Here is a 16,553-nt window from a genome sequence, read left to right on the forward strand (position 1 = left end):
ACAGCACTTACGGTGGTGCCTCAGTAGCCCACAAGTGTTAATTAACCTTTATGTGGTATGGGAGGATGCTTGCATTTAGCAGGTGAAGAGTGAAGTTAAAAAGAGATTAAGGTCAAGAGCACCTGCTAATTACCCAATTTTCTAATTAAGTAATTGCCCGATTTGAAACTCTTTGATTGTCAAAGTGCATGGGTAGGACAGCCCTGTCCACGTCAAAAGCCTGATTGCTGCTGGTGTGCTCTACCCATGAGAGCTCAGCACTTTTTCGCCCCCGTGTCCAGTGTGTCAGGTTCAGCAGAACATGCAGGTTCTGCCTCGGTGCGGCCTCGGGAATGGGGGAGAGGTGCTGTCCTGCTCGTGGTGTCCTGCTCTGGCAGCCCCAGTGTCTGGCTTTGCAAAGCCGGAGCCAGCTGAGGTTCCCTGTGGGGTGGCTGGGGTGCTGTCTGCTCGTGGTGTGGGGAGGCAAGAGTTGGCACAGCCCTGGGTGAAGAGGGGAGACTTCAGGGATCTGTTCCCTCTTCAGCATGTCAAAAGCTGTTTTCTTAGAAAATTTTAACTAGATCAGTTTGGGCTTGGGGGTGGATGCGGGAGAGGAATTCCAGACGCTGAAATTTTTAGCGCACATAGTTTCATGCCAGGCAAAGTTGTTAATTTTAAATTTTTAAATTAGCGTTTTTTCACAGAAATGTTCTAACACTTCTAGCACAACATGAAATACTTCTGGCAAATGGATACTAATACATGTGCTGAAGTGTTGCTTTTAATGCATGTGTAAGTTAGGGTAGAGCAGTTCATTGCAGGTGTTATTGGGTGAACTTCCAAGCATACGTGTTAGAAAAGGTGCTCTCTGCCCCTCTCTGTTTCTGACTGTGACATGAAAATAGGGTGGTGTCAGATACTAAAGAGAGCTTGGGGTGACTGGGATTGCTGCAGAGCAGGTTATGTGGGCGATCCCAATCAGGTGCCTGTAGCCACTGTGAGTTCTGTCTGTGGAGCATAGAGATTGCTATTCAGAAACATCATTTGGGAAGATAAGGGCTTGTTCTTGCTGGTTGAAGGCCAAGCATTGGAGTGTCCTGAGCTTCAGAAGAGTATCAGGAGCATCAAGAGCTGAGCAATGCTAGGGGAAGAAAAATACTTTAAAACCACAAGGCTTTTTAAGTAGTGGGTGGTCAAAATCCTGTAAATGGTTTTACTGTTGATATGTGTCTTGGTGGAGGTGGAGCTGATTCGAGGTATGCAATTGAGGATAGGATACATGAGAGAGACAGCATAATTACCTGCCTCTCCAATTAATTATATGGATAGCAATGTCAAATATGAGAAGTGTGTTTAAGTGCTGGCTTTGTTTTGTTTTCTCAGTCTACGTATCAAAACTAGTATTGGCAAGTCTGATCTGTTTCTCCTTGAAACTTGTGTGCCCGGTAAATAATACAGTTATTGGAAAGTTAGGCAACCTGAACGCTCACGTTGGCTGAATACAGCATGGGCGGAGTTGTACCCGTGAATCTCATGCTGATACATTTCTAGATTATCTGTATTAAAAATAATATGAGGGTTTACAATAGCAGAAGCACGGGATTATTACAAAAATATTTTTGTCATAACACTTGTAATTTATGGTTATTACAAAGTTATTTTTTCAGGTTGTTTTTGCACCATTTAATCTTTCTCTTTCCCTTGCTTTTTCATGTCAGTAAAAATAAAATTAAAAAAAATATATAAAAGCCTACGTACACAAATCTGTTTAGCATATACAAATAGAACTACTATTAGGGATGAAGTGGTAGATCAGACCAACCCTTTAAAATGAGATTATAGAGAACATCACCTGTGTTTTCAAGCGATGTAATGGTGCAGTAGTAGGCTCACAGACATGGATTCGCTTCAAACAAATGATAAAGCAGTTCACAAATAGCAAAGCTCAATAATGACTATTGCATTGCAAAATATTCATATGCTAGGGTAAAATCTTCTTCTGGATCATTTACAGGCAAAACACTGCAGTTACATAATGAATATATGTTGGGCTGATTTGGAAAGTCCTAAGGAAACTTTGTCCAGTGTAGTTATGTATCTTTCTTCTTCTTTTAAAATTTAATGCAATGCTTTAATGATATACATTTATAGTTTTTTGTATGTTTATTTGCTTTGTGTGCTGTGTGGGATTTTTTTTTTGTTTTGTTTTAAATTGACTTCTGGGATTTATGATTATACCTATACAGATCTGTATAGATCTTTTCCAGATGGGCCACTTTACATTTATTCAAGTCATGCATAAATTCTTAACAGCATAAATTATATTCCTTTCAGGGTTTTGACCGAGGTTTTTAGGCATAGTCTAGATTTTCAGACTTGAGTGAGGGTTGGGGTATTTGTTGTTGGTTTGTTCATTTTTTTTTATGGCCAAGTTCTGTACCATTTAACATGGTAGATTGCATTGCTAAATTTTAAAGTGAATAATAAGCCATCTGTTTTCACAGTTTATGATTAAAAATGCGGATTAGTCATTGGGATGATCACTTCTGACGTTTAATGCACTATCCACTAGACATTGCACTCTGGTCTGATTCTGCAGTAGGAGCTACGCAAAGAAAGTTCCTGCTTGTTGTGGACTTGAAAGTGCCTCATGAAAGGCTAGTAGAAGGTAGCCTTTTTTTTTTTTTTTTTAAATTAACTATCATGTGAGGGGACTAAAATAATATCATACTATGCAACATTAAACAATCTAATGAGCTGCACAAGGAAGACAGTTTTCTCAACATGATGGTCCTTGTGCAACATCAGCCCTGAGCAAATGAGTGGTGTGTGACAACATGCTTTCCTCCTGAAAACCTGGAGGTGTGTCTGTGGAAGAGAGAAATAAAAGGTTTAGTTAATGTTGGAAATACTAACATGCTGCATATTTGAGAGCTGTGAGCTGGGGACCAGTGTCTGCAATCAGTGATTTGTCTGTATCCATCTCAAAACATCTGCTTTGTTGTTCTACAAAAAAGTACAGAAAGAGATTTTACTTTTGTCTTCAGTAATATGTGTGAGATCAACTAGTGCATTGTTTTTAACTCTGAATGAAAAAAATCAGGAAATTAGGGAAAGAGGATGAAAAAGTAGGAAAAAAAAAGTCAAAGATACGTGGCGTACTTTGGAGTGTTAAAAGCCACAGTCTTGCATTTGTAGGAAGGAGGACCTTCCCACTCTGCTTCCATTCCACCAGGTCTAGCTTCTATGGACACATTAGAACTTAATACAGTGTTGTTTGAGAGAGTAAGCATTTTTAACCTTCCATGTTAGTGTTGTGTGGTTTAATTCCCATTCTTATGTTCTTCCCATGACTCATGTCCTTTACAAAACCAAGATAATTTGTGTGTGCTGGCATTTGGAGGAAGTGCAGGAGATACTGTGGGTAAAAGAGTGTAGAGTCTAATTCTATGTTTTAAAAAAGTTCTTCTTAGAGATAATTATGTGTAAGGAAGTCTTAGGAAAAGTGAGCTGCAGAAAACTGCAGATAATTTTCTTGTACTTAACAGGGTAGGAAAAACAGCTATGTCAGTTATCTCTCTGGAAATATAACCATCATCCAAAGTCAAATTATTCACTGCTCTTCAGAAGAAAAATTGCAAATCGTGCAAATACATACCTTACTGCACACAGAGACAGAGCACAGTCCTAGTGAGAAGGGGTTCTTTTGGGCCGATTATCTCCTGAAATTGTCAGCCAGATCTTTATACCAGTCCAAGTAATTTCTGTTGTGTTTCTGTAATAAAAGACTCGTAACACTCTGGGGAAAAGATAGAAAATGGTGTGGGTGCCTTGGCAGAGAAGGGTTTAAAATATCTGTGGTTTTTGTGGCTTTATTGGATAAAATGTAGGATTTTCCACCCCGTGGCTTAAATTTCCATGTGCTGGAGTTTGTAGAACTTGTTTTTCTGAAATGTTGCTTATGTCTAAAATTGGGGGCTGGCAGGAATTGACTCAGAGAAGTGATAATGGAGGCTCTGGAGTTGCTGAGGGGCCCCAGAATAGACAGTTCAGTAGTAAGAGAGATTTTTTTCAAATGTAGCCAGCTCAGATTTCTCCTAGGCAGTGAGTGGTGAAGGGTGATGCTTTACGAAGTCCGTTATCCTCACGTGCCTGGTTGGTGACATGCAAAGAGTGATAAGTGGGTTGGGAGGTTTGTTAAGTACTGTAACTAGGTACTAGGTACTCCTTTCAAAAAGTCTCAGGGGTGGTTTGAGCTGCTGGTTTGTTTAATCTGCTGGGAGTGGTTTGACGCATGTGACTGTGAGGAGTCCCACGCAGCATAAAGCATCTATTTAATGCCTTTTATTTGCTATGAAAAATGAACCCTAATTCTTAGGTCATCCACATGTCTTATCAGTACTAAATACAAGCATCCCATATGTCATCCCTGCTTACTCCAAAAGCAGAGGAAGAACTAATGTTTTAATGGCTAAAATTAAAAAATAAAACTAGTGAGCTATGATAAAATAACAAGACATCTTGTTTTGAAAGTTATGGTACTGTATGTTTAGACCTTGCATGTTTTTGCTGTCATTTGAGTACCAATATTATTATCTTAAACCACTTTTTAAGACTGAAGGACCTTAGATCCGCATCTGTGTGGGTGTCTCCTCACTGTGACCAGTGGGCACTGCAGATGATGCTTTTTTGTAATGGATCTTGTTCCCAGTGGAACAAGATGCTTAGGTCATGGGCAGCATGGGAAATGTGACCAGCACATCAGAAAGGATGCTATTTTGTTGTAATAAACATAACCAGGTGACTAAAGAGGTCTTTTATTAAAATCAACTAAGTGAACGAATCAATAGTCAATTGCACTTACAAATTTCTTACTATGTTTCCTAATCTGGTTTCCCTTTTTAAATAGATACATACATCTCCCTCTGGCTGAGTAGATTTAAGAGTGGCTCAAGGACGGATGTCTGAAACAGCATGAGGGAAAGGCCAGATGTTCAGGAGTGAGAGAAGAGGAAGGGAGGAGATGGACTTCAACTTCCCAAGTAACTCACTGTGTACTTGTGTACAAGTCCTTTCCCTTCTGAATAGGGAAGGACATGTACTTGAAGGAAGCTTTTTGTTTAAACTTCTTTTGATGCAGTTATTTAGAGTAGTAGAATAAATTTTTAATGGAAGAAGAGATTTTGGAAGAGATTTTGGAAACTTATATGACAAAAAAAAAGGTAGTATAGTTTTGCATTGTGCAGGTTTTTCAAAATGATCTCAAGGATTGCAGTTGTGTTTACTTTTAAGGCATCTTCTTTTAAACTTAATCCCTAGCTGACTTACTTTTTAGACACTGCCAAGAAGGGCATGTTTGCGTGCAGTTGAATATTTGCTGTCATGGGTGAGGTATTTTGGATTTACTGCTTTAATAGTTGCCAGTGTAATATGATTGTCATCACTGAAACAGATGCTGCTTCTGTATAGTGATAAAGAACAATAAAATGTCTTCCCAGTGTGCTACTGAGTTCTTTGATCAACCAAAATATTATTGATTTCCAAGTGATCTTCTTGCTGTCCAACTTCTCCTTTCAGTCGCTGTGTCTCATGTGCCCTCTCTGCAATACAAAGCAGCCACTGGTGGTTTGAAACCTCATTTCTCCAGTTGTACACACGTAGCCTATTGCTTTGCCCGTTTTTGAACGAGCTAAATGGCTCAACCTTCTTGCTTTCCTACTCATGCCCCATTTATACAGCTATGACCTCTGACAAGCTGTTGTGATAAGGCTGAGTTTGAGAGTCCTTCTGCCCCTCCATGCCACGTCTAGGGTTAAGCCTCCATCGCGCAGGTCACAGAGGTCAACATTGGCCATCGCGTCTATCATCTCATTTGATAGGTTGAGGAGGTAAAAGCATTGCCGCCTTACAGGGCAGAAAGATTTGCTGTCCTGTTCACCTTTGGAATTAGTGACACAACGGTGGTTTTGGGAACTGCAGGAGCCATCTAATATGTTCCTTTTTTGGGGTGCTGGGGTTCAGCAGAAGAAGTCTAGTCAATGTTGGTAGTTGGTGGGGAAAAAAAGTTGCCCATGTCAGGCAGCCACTTCTCTGGTAGGGTGCTTCCGTCTGAGCTCATCGGAGAGACCGACCAAAAGTGGAGCCTCTCGTGCTTTGTTAATTACTGTTATTTGGACTCCGCACAGGGAACACAGTGATGTCTGGCTTCTAAAATGATGATTTGACATAGTTACTTAACGTCTTTTACAAATGTTTTATAGTAATCTGTGTATTTATACAGCCTGGGAATTTATCCATAATTTATCCATTATAAGAGCTTTTAATGGTTCTTTAATTGAAGGCTCTGGCAGATAAAAAGGGAGAAAAATAAGCTTTTTTTTTTTTTTTTTTCATTCTTTTAAGGAAATGTCAAACTTCTCTCTGCTTTGTGTGGACTACTACTTCACTGTGAGATGAGATATAAAGATACTTTGAAATTAATTGTCACTGTTTTCTGCAATGTTCATTTTGACTGATTCGCTGCATATATTTAAAGGCTAATATTGTAAAGATAGCAGAAGTATGGATTACATGGTACTTCTTTCAGTCCATTTACTTCCCTAAAATAAAATATTTTCTTCATGAATTAATTTATGTAAATTTACCTTAGTTCCTTTCTACATGCTGCGTTGGTATAAGTGCTTGTAGGAACTTCTACTGGCTCTGTAAAACAGATGGAGTTTTGTGTTTTGAAAATGTGGGGTTAATTAAAAGAATCTTATACAGTCGCTCCCAACTTTGGGCAGGTATCACTGGTCTGGATTTGTAAAGTACTATTGAGAGTGCATTGGATATGCTGGCCTATAGAGCTATTTTAATAACTTTCTGCATGTGGGAGGTACAGTTATGGCTGGTGATATCAAAGACATTTTGTTCAGAGTTGTTCTAATCTGTTGTCCGTGGATCTCAGTTTGATTGCCTGCTTTATTAATTCCCCTGCAGTTCTTTTTATTTATTAGCCTGAATGAATATAGTATTAACCATGAAGTGATAAATTTCTGCTTTTGGATTAACCAAATAGTGAATTAAATCAATACACAAAACTGTCTTCTTGTTAGAGTTGTTTTATCAAAGCAATCTTAAGTGTTTCTTTCAATTTAACAATAATTGTGAATACCTTTAACTACTTACATTTGTTTTACTAATTCCTTGTAGGAGTTTTGTTAGTGTTGTGAAAGTATTACTGTGATTCTTTATTTTGCTTGGTTCAATTTTTGCTTCTTTAGTCGTGAGCATCATGTTTTAATTGAATGGAAGTTGACATTAACTTCATTAATCTCTTTCATATTTAATTTATTTGAGGGGTTTGGCTCAGTGTTTCTTTTGCTTACATTTATTTTAAAAGTGCCCTTATGCAAGTGTTTCCAAGATGAAGGCTTTTTTTAGTGAAAAATAATTTTAGGATTGTGGCTCATATTAACTTTTTTTTTTCCATAGTATGTCTTAGTAAGATTAGTGAACTAAAATTTAGATTGTATATAGTCACGGTATTAATACCAGCTATTTACCTTTATCTGTAAATTCGCTGTTTGTATATATTTCATAGAACATGGACTTATACTGCCTGTATAATACAGGTAAATTTTGTAAACCTGTGTTAGAAATTCCTTCCTGAGTTTTTAGTAAGCCTAAATCACGATGGATAAGGAATTCAGTACCATGTGATTGAGCAACGTATTCTTTTATGGGTCATTTTTAGTGGTTGGTCTGTGATTTATTGGAACAGCCAAATACAAAAATCTGTTGTGTGTTATTTTGGATTGGCAGAAATAATGCAAAGAACTGTCAAAGGCAAAGAGTATGCAGAAGCTGTAATTTCCTTTTTACCACTGAAGAATAGATTTGGCTGGATTATGCCTTCAATGCTAATCTATCTCTGTGTGGCCAAACAGATTTTTGGAACCTTGTTGTAGAGTATTTATTTTCTGTCCACTTCAGGCCAACTGTTATAATGTCATATATTTTTTTGGCATATGCAGGGTGGTGATGTAAAAAAAAAAAAAAAAAAAAAAAAAAGTAAGAGAAGGAACTGGAGTTAAATTGAGATTGCTACTCCATGCAATCAGGTCATGGCTAGCTATACATTTATGTTCAACTCCAGATTTATATTTTTTGAACTTTATATCGTGCTTTAAAATTACAGATCACATTTCAAATTCTTCAACAGTTCCAAAAGAATATATTGCAAAATTTGACCATGATTTTATACCTTTTTAGTGAATTTAGTTAGCTATTTAAATAAGATGAATTTCAGTCTTCCTACAGTTGGTAAGCATGTTTTTCTTTCTACACTATTTTAACAGAAAACACATTTTCTCCTCTGATTGTAATAGGGCCAGACTCCTTAAGCCTTCAGTCTAAGTTAATGATTAGTAACGTTTCTGTCTTGAAGCATTAATATCCATTCCTTCTTTGCCTGAACATGTTTGAACACCTTCAGTAGTTCACAGTGATGGGTTAGACATGCTGTGCATGCTTCTTTCTGTGCCTTTTAGTTTAGAACGAAAAGTTAAATGCCTCTTTCTACTCTCTTTTCCCACTGTACAGATGACAGCATCTCAGCTGCGAGTACGTCTGATGTCCAGGACCGTCTGTCAGCCCTGGAGCTGAGAGTCCAGCAACAAGAGGATGAAATCACTGTGCTCAAAGCCGCGTTGGCTGATGTGCTCAGGCGTCTTGCTATCTCTGAAGACCATGTAGCTTCCGTGAGAAAATCAGCACCAAGTAAAGGTACGTTTATGTTTAGTAAACTCTGTCTAGAGTCAGTGGTATTATTGAGAATGTATCTCTATTGATCTTTTTTTCCCTTTTCTGTCTCATTTGGAAAGGCAGGTATATTTTGAGCTAGAGGGGTTAGTTTTGGAAGAGTGGCTTTATAGTATATGGCAAATAGATATCTGAAATATGCTTATTAATTTTGCTGCTTGCTAATATTTTTATTTATTTAACCTCCTGAAAATTTACCTTACTTTCTGTTTAAAGGTTCCTGTTTTAATTTAAATAGTGAAAAGTTTTACAGCTGTGGTATTTAACCTATCACTGGGGCTTCTGGGGTCTTGTGGGCAGCTCTGAGTCTCAGCTTTGACTTCACCTAGTTTCTCAACTGAAGGGACATACTAGATTTCACCCTCCTCCTAAATTGAAACAAAACAAAAATCCCAAACCTCATTGCCACCAAATAAGTATGTTTTCTGAATATGGTTGATTTTTGTTAATCTGCAGAGAGAACTCACCACTGGTAGACTTCTGGTAGAAGTAACCATGTAGCCACTCAGAAATATGTCTTTTGGACAGAATCTAATAACTTTTACCTTATAACTTTGAAATACACAGGATTGTTTAGAATCAATGAAACTAGTTGCTGTTTGCACTAATCTTTACTTTTTGTGTGTGTGGACATTTCCTTTTCTATTCTGAACAATTATTTGAGTTGAGTTATTTGAATTTACTCCAACTTAGCCATAGTTCTTTCTGAATAGTTTTATCCATATTTGTGGCATATGTCTTAGGCCTCTGATTAAATAAAAGGTTAGGTTCTCTGGGCTCAATCCCTGTATTTCAGCCTTGAAGTCCACCCACTATGCCAGCACTAGTATAACACTGGTGCCACATCATTGTGTATGTTCGTTTGGATGGCTGCATTATACAGGCTGAAAATGCAAAAGCTGAAAATGCTGAAAGTTTGAATTATTTTAGATGTGGCAGGGAGATCACATTGCTTAATTAAGTATTTTTGCAGTCTCTCTGCCAGATGGAAGGAAGTGATGATGCTTAATTGGCTTGGGCTTTGAATCCTGCCCTTCTCTGTTGCTTGCTAAATGACAGACTGTTGTCATCCCTGCTTGTAAATGCAGCTTTTATCTACCCAATATGCATCTCTGGTCTCATCAAGATTGAGACTTCCTTCTGTAACTCTCTGCAAATAGACCTATATCAAGTATTTTGACTGAGCCAGTCTTTGCTGTCTGCTGTCCATCACGACAAAAAGAAAATGACCAAGTGGAAAACTGTGGGTAAAACGTGTGCAACATAGGACCTTATTCTTCCCATTTAAATGCAGATGAGCTGGGATATGCATAAACACAGCTAAAGACCTTTGACTTGGAGCTATCTCATACCCAGCAAACTACGTGCACAGGCAGGGCAAACGTGCTGTGTGCTGCAAAATGCCTTGGGGCTATCTCCTTACTGGGACTTTGGGGATCCCCAGGCCATACCGAGTTCTCCAGGTGCATTTGTTCAGTGAAAAATAAATTATTTCTTGTGCAAGGGTGAGGTGGAATATCCAAGTGTCTTCAGCGTTCTGCTATATAATAAATCTCTAATAAATCTCTAATAAAAGCATGGAGCTGTAGAGAAAGAGATGGGGGTGGAGGCAGAGATGTACACATATGAGCTAATACATGGAATTTAAATGTGTTATGACTAACTAGCACTGTATTTAATTTGTGGTGGATGTGTCCCCATTGTGTTTGGTTACCTAATACCACCAGGCAACACATTAACTTCACTGTTTATCATATACTTTGTTTGAAATGTCACAAAAGAAAGTGTTCACATAGTCACTGGAATTTTGTACTAGTCTAAATATAGACTTGAAGAATGAACTTGAGATTAACATTGATTTAAACTTAAACATCAATATTTAAATATTTCAAAACAAGTTCATACATAGCTTTTTGCAAACCCTGGGTTCCACTTCTGATTTCTGTATTTTAAGTTCATTCAATAAATAAAAAACTCTTGAAATACTTTAACAAAGACAAATGTATTATTTTTGTGGATTAGTAGGATTGGCAGAAGGTCTGAACTGGTATACAAAAATAATACTCACGGAAGTCATTGTTAATTTTGGTTCGAAGTATTTTATGGGTACATAACAGGCTCTTACTAGTCATGTCATGGTTGCTGCAAAGGTAATTGTATTCCTCCAAAATTCCTTTTGGTGTTTGTGATCCTGTCAAGAATCTGGATTTTGGCATTATGACAATTTCATGGTAAATATTATAGGTAGGTTTTCTTTAAAAAAAATTCTGAGGCTTTGATTCACAGTCGTATTTGTCTCCACAGCAGCCCATAAATACATGCTGACATAAATAATGAGGAAACAGAATGAAGTGTATGTATTTCTGAATACATTGAGAGAAATGTATTTAATTTGAAGTATGGCAACACTGAGAGTTTAAAAATAAACTGAACTTACAAAAATCATAGTACTGGAAAAAAGCCAACTTGAATCTTTCCATCAAACAAGAGTTTTAACCTGAGTAAGAGACAATATCTAAACTAGTTTGAAAGAATCTGTCCTACTTGTTGCTGAAATGAGTTTTTTAAAACCTCTTTCTTTTCTTGTTGACACCTCAGCAGTGTCTGTGAAGACAGGTTTTTAATAAGCTAAAAACAAGTGTTGTGAACGGACTGTGAATTGTGCTGAAAGGGACAAATCTCAACCACTTTTTCACCGATATTTCTCATTCTGAAGTTGATGGCTCAACTTAGTGCAAAAAGAGATTTCTTCATCCTCTGTTAGTTTGTCTGCATTGCATATCTGGTGAGCTAGTTCTGTTATTAGTTTTCTTATCCTGTTATTTCAGATTGACAGATTGAATCAACCATAGCTGAAGCTAAATTTTTGCATTGTCCCTGTAGTCTTTGTTTTTCTTTTTCCTAAGTTTTTTTTGTATGCTTATTTTGAACTTAGTCCAGTCTTCAGTGAAAAAACTCACATGGGCATGCATAGATTTTTATTTCTAACCCATGGGCTATCAGTCAGGAGGTCACTACCTATGATTTTGTCTGTCTAGCTCTGCCTCAGAAGCAAACGGCTCTTCCTGCAGGGATAGATTTGCAGACTCTGTGAGATAAGCTAAAGGTGAGAATTTTTAGCCACCTTAGTGCCTCCTAGTAAAGCATGAAGTGGACATGCTGTATGAGGGGAAATACCTTTAGTAGGGATTGTAACAGAATTAACACTTGTCTGTTATTGCACAGTGAAAAGCAGACTACGAGTGTTTGCATGTGGCTTATTTTCCTCTTTAGTATTTCTCAATGTAAAGTCATTCTAAATAGAGAAAAATCTTTTAAAAATGAAAAGGCTACGATAGTACTTCTCCATCTCTGCACACAGCTAGGAATAACTGCACAAAGAAGAAATTACCAGCTCCGAAAACAGCATTCGGGATTTGAAATGTGAAAAAGCAAGATTAGGGAACAGGTCCCCAGCAGCTACAGGGCTTGGGGGCATTGTAGCATGTGAGTGCACTTGTGGGTTTGGTTTTTTTTTTTTCCTTTTTTAGTAGATGGCTTGCTAAAAATTTCTTAGTGAGAAGTTCTTTGCTTTTGGCAGCTCTGTGGTCTTGTTGCCACATGTCTCTGCTGTTGATGCATGATTGGTGCTGTTAACATTCACAAAAAGTTCCAAAAACAAAGATTACCTGGACACCGAAGAAAAGGAAAGCATAAAGCAGTCTGGTACTTGTGGCTGCCAGCAAGATAGATTGGCTCACAGCTGGTGCCTGGTAAAACTATTAAAGTCTTCCAGGGTGTCAAAATGTGTGTAACAGGAGAATTCATCCCTCCGGCTCTGGGTGTGGAGACATGTTTGTGGCACACAGTGGCACCAGTAAAATATCTCAGGCTAATCATACCACTGGGGTATAAGCTCTTGCCTGAAAAAGTGTCCATCCACCAGAAAGTACATCTGTTGTCTGAGCATGGAGAAACAAAAGAGTTCATACCCTTTTTCTGTACTTGGAAGCAACGAGGGGGCTTGTCACAGGTTAAAAACCTTTGGAGGAACATTTCCTATTGCTTGGACAAGAATCGATATCAAATAACTCATATGCAAATTCAACTCGCAAAGCAAAATGGAAGCAGTGGATGGCAGTTTGCAGAGAAGGTCTCGCATGATAATACAGACTGGCAGACCACAAGGCATTTGTTGTACTGGAAGCAGTAATCTTGGGGACCTGCAAAAGTAGCTGTGTAATAGAAATTCAGCTTTTTTTTTTTTTTTTTCCTTTGTGCAGTGGATTTGTATAACAGGAATGCAGAGAGTTTTCATTGCTTTTCTGCTCCCTTCTCTCATGTGAAATAGTATGTCTCTTCAATAGGAAAAATCCTAAGTAGGTCTTGCTTGAAATTCCATCTCATTGTACTAATGTAAGCAAAACACTTCAGATGTAATTTTTACCTTATCTCAACAGTGGCTTCATTTCAATAACATTAAGTAATTTAGCTTAATATAAAACAAAAATCAACTTCAGGTGTTCAGCAACCTTTATTACTGAAAGCATAAGATAGACTTGCATTTGTGATTTTAGTTGTAACACATTTGAATGCGTTTCAGTTGTTTTAATAACTGGGTACATGTTTATGTTGTCTAACCAGTAAACATTAAAGGAACAGAAAATAGAAGTGTAGGTAGGAATATGCTTATGGTAGAGGTAGGGTGTAGGCTTTTATCCATGATATTAAAACTAACCTGGCAAGCTTGTATGTGTGTCATTTTACTCATGGGAATAGTCCAATTGAAGTCTGCAGGCTCTATGCTCACATAACAAATAATGACACTCTTGAGGTCTTAATGGATTTGCCAGGTATTGGTTTCAATACCATCTGTTCTTTCTGCATTAGAATTCTTTCTTTCTGCATTTCTTCCCCATTTTTTCCTATCTTCTCCTCTGTCTTTAGTGTTTTCTTCTTCTTCTGTTATACTGTTGTCTTGATGTTCTTAATATATTTTCCTTTATTCAAATAATTTGGATCTAGAGGGCATTAGTGAACTAAGGGTCACTAACCAGCTAAATCGAGTTTAAGGAGAGAGAACTGAAGAAGTTTTTCTTTATGGTTTTTGTTTTGTGTTTATTTTTTTTGTTGTTTTGTGTTGTTTGTTTTTAAATGTCTGTAACCTAATAATCTTGTTCATTGGAGAAGATATTCAGAGCATTTTAGAGGATTATTTTTCAGTTGTGGTGATAAAAGTCTTATTCTTTTTCCATGTGCATCTTACAGTTTTGGATATGTTTTGTGCATTTATGTGTTTGTTTGCTTTTTTTGTTTAGAACAGTGTGGGCAAATTCTCCTGAGCAGTACTCTGCTGTTCTCAATGATGCTTCTCAAACTAAGAATTGCAGTGTTGGAAGAGCTAAATGGTGCCATTAACTTTTTTCGAATAAAACCTGCTTGTAGTTTATAACACTTGAGAAGCTCTTCCATCACTGTTTGCCGGAGTATATAAAATCGTTTCAGATTACCATGGTTAAAATTTTATTTCCTTTGCTTGGATATAGCTTGTTGGGTGGTTGGTTGAGGAAATAAATGCTGCCTCTGGGAAAGTATACCAAAATAATGAAGTGATAGGGAGGGAGGAGAGAAAGGGCTGTGTGGTTTGAATAAGCTGTTGGCTGCCCCATGACAATGAAGTCTTCAGTTTCCCTGAGGTAGTAGGTTTTAAAAGGTCTGCCCAAATTGCCAAGCATTGGAGTGGGGGCACGGCTCCCCTAGATTCTTAGGAGCATGACACCTGAAAAACTAGTTTTATGTCTATGGGAGGATCAGTTATTTTGAGAAATGTATGCATCGACAGTAAGTCAGTAGCTATAATTTTTTTGTGAGAAATCTCTAAATAAATATTTAATTATTCTTAATATTGTAGTTAATTTATCCGCTTACAGGGAGAGGTTCGCTTGCATCTCAAAATGTTTATGCATTAGCTATACATTCTAAAACTGTTGCATATTAACATGCTTCTATTCAGATAGTTCTTTTCCTTTTAATAGGAAATGACAAATAATGTATGTTTAATAGCCAGTTGTCAGTTAAGATTTGTGAAATTTGCCTTCAATTAAAAAATAAAGTATAAAAAGCATCTGCCTTTTTTCAGCTAGATGTAATTCTTAAAACAGAATAATAAAGTTTGTTGTAACTTAATTTTGTCTTAAAATTGAATTATTAAACAAGACGAAGTATGTCCCATAGGTAGTGAACTGAATTATTTTGTCCTGATTTATATTGGTTATGTAGTCTCTCACCCCGACCTGTAGCACATGGTTGTGTGATAGAAGAAGATAACATTTGTTCGACTTTAAGAAGTCTCCATCGGAATTTAAGTCTTACTGCGTAAGTGAAGTAGTTGAATAAAACACCATGCTGAAGAAAATTTTCCCCTACCCTTCAGAATACAGTACTCTTTTTAAAAGAGTTTTAGTGTTCCGGAGCTATTTCTCTGCCAGCATCGTCCATGAGCTGAGGGACCTGGTATCCTTTGAAACTTTGGAAGCAAAGTGGTGACTACAGTTACTTGCCTTGGTACAACTTATTGTAACATCTTGAAGTTTAGGATTTGTCGCAGTTTCTAGTTATTTTTTTGATGTGTCTATTTTAGGAAGGAAATGCAGATAAAATCTTGCGTTCTGCTACACTTAGAACTATTTTGGTGTGTTTTTCTGCGGCTCACCTGTGTGGGTTCTCTGGTGACTAATAGTGTGGTTGAACATACATGGTATATTTCTTTAGTAAGACTACTAAATTGGCTTTCTGGCCTTCAAGCCATCAGTTTTGTTTGCATAAAACCCCTAGGCATGTAATATATTTGAAATATAGAATTATTTGTCAAATTTTGCTGAGAATGAAGTATTCTAAGGTTATTGAAGGATTTGGATATTGTATGGCTTATGGTAAAAAAAAAAAAAAAAAAGGCAAGCTTAAAGAAAAACAGTGTAAGTAAATGCTTCTTTTTTGTGTGTGTAACATGTAATTTGTTGTTGAACTTTTTACTTTAAATCCACTTGAATGAAGAGTCCAGAGAAGTTACTTTAATGAAACTGCAGCTACTTACCTTAAAGTGAAATTACCTGAAGAAGAGAAGGAAGAGTTTGATTTTTCCCTTGCAAGCCAGTTTACCTGTCAAGATAGCATCAAATACGAAGATGTTAAGCAAATCATTGTTCCAGTTTACACAAGTAAAAACATAATAAACTATATTTTAAAATACTGAACTGTAACTTTTCGAGTTAGGAAAAAATAAGTGAATTCCTAATTGATCCTCAGCTCTAGTACCTCGTATGTATGTTTGGAAAGAAAAGCTATCACGTTATCACAGGACACACATTTTCAAAACTTATCACTGTCTTTTACAGCTAGGCTTCAGTTTTTCCCCAGTTAACTAATCAAGACTGATAAAAAGTTGGAAATAGATTCTTGGTTTATTGTGGTCTGTTTTTTTTCTAATCCTACTTATCTTTCATTCACACACTTGTATACTTGACAGATGTTAATGAAATGCTTCTTTTTAACTCAACAGATACTATACTATGAAAATTATCAGAACAAAGATGAATCCAGTATCCATAAAAGACATTTTTTACCACTTTGATCTCTTGACAATTTGGCTTTAATCCTGGTCACCATACACTGACTTTCATTTTATGTTCAGTTTATGTCTGGCTTTTGTTCCAAACTAACAGATAAAGCTGAGTGTTATTCAGTCTGAAATTTTTCAGACTGCTTATGCCAGCAGGTGACGTATGACATGA

General features: G+C 37.1%; 1 protein-coding gene across 5 annotated transcripts in view; it reads left to right on the forward strand.

Annotated features, from left to right (window-relative positions):
* The window catches only part of EML4 (EMAP like 4), a 161,174-nt gene that overhangs the window by 80,937 nt on the left and 63,684 nt on the right, over positions 1–16,553 (forward strand). For all 5 annotated transcript variants that reach the window (XM_082048790.1, XM_082048791.1, XM_082048787.1 and 2 more), the window contains exon 2: positions 8,566–8,748. In XM_082048790.1, the coding sequence (XP_081904916.1) occupies positions 8,566–8,748 (183 nt within the window). The remainder of the gene's footprint in view (positions 1–8,565; positions 8,749–16,553) is intronic.

Source organism: Streptopelia decaocto, assembly GCF_964273445.1.
Source record: "Streptopelia decaocto genome assembly, chromosome: 3".
Classification (NCBI taxonomy): Eukaryota; Metazoa; Chordata; class Aves; order Columbiformes; family Columbidae; genus Streptopelia; species Streptopelia decaocto.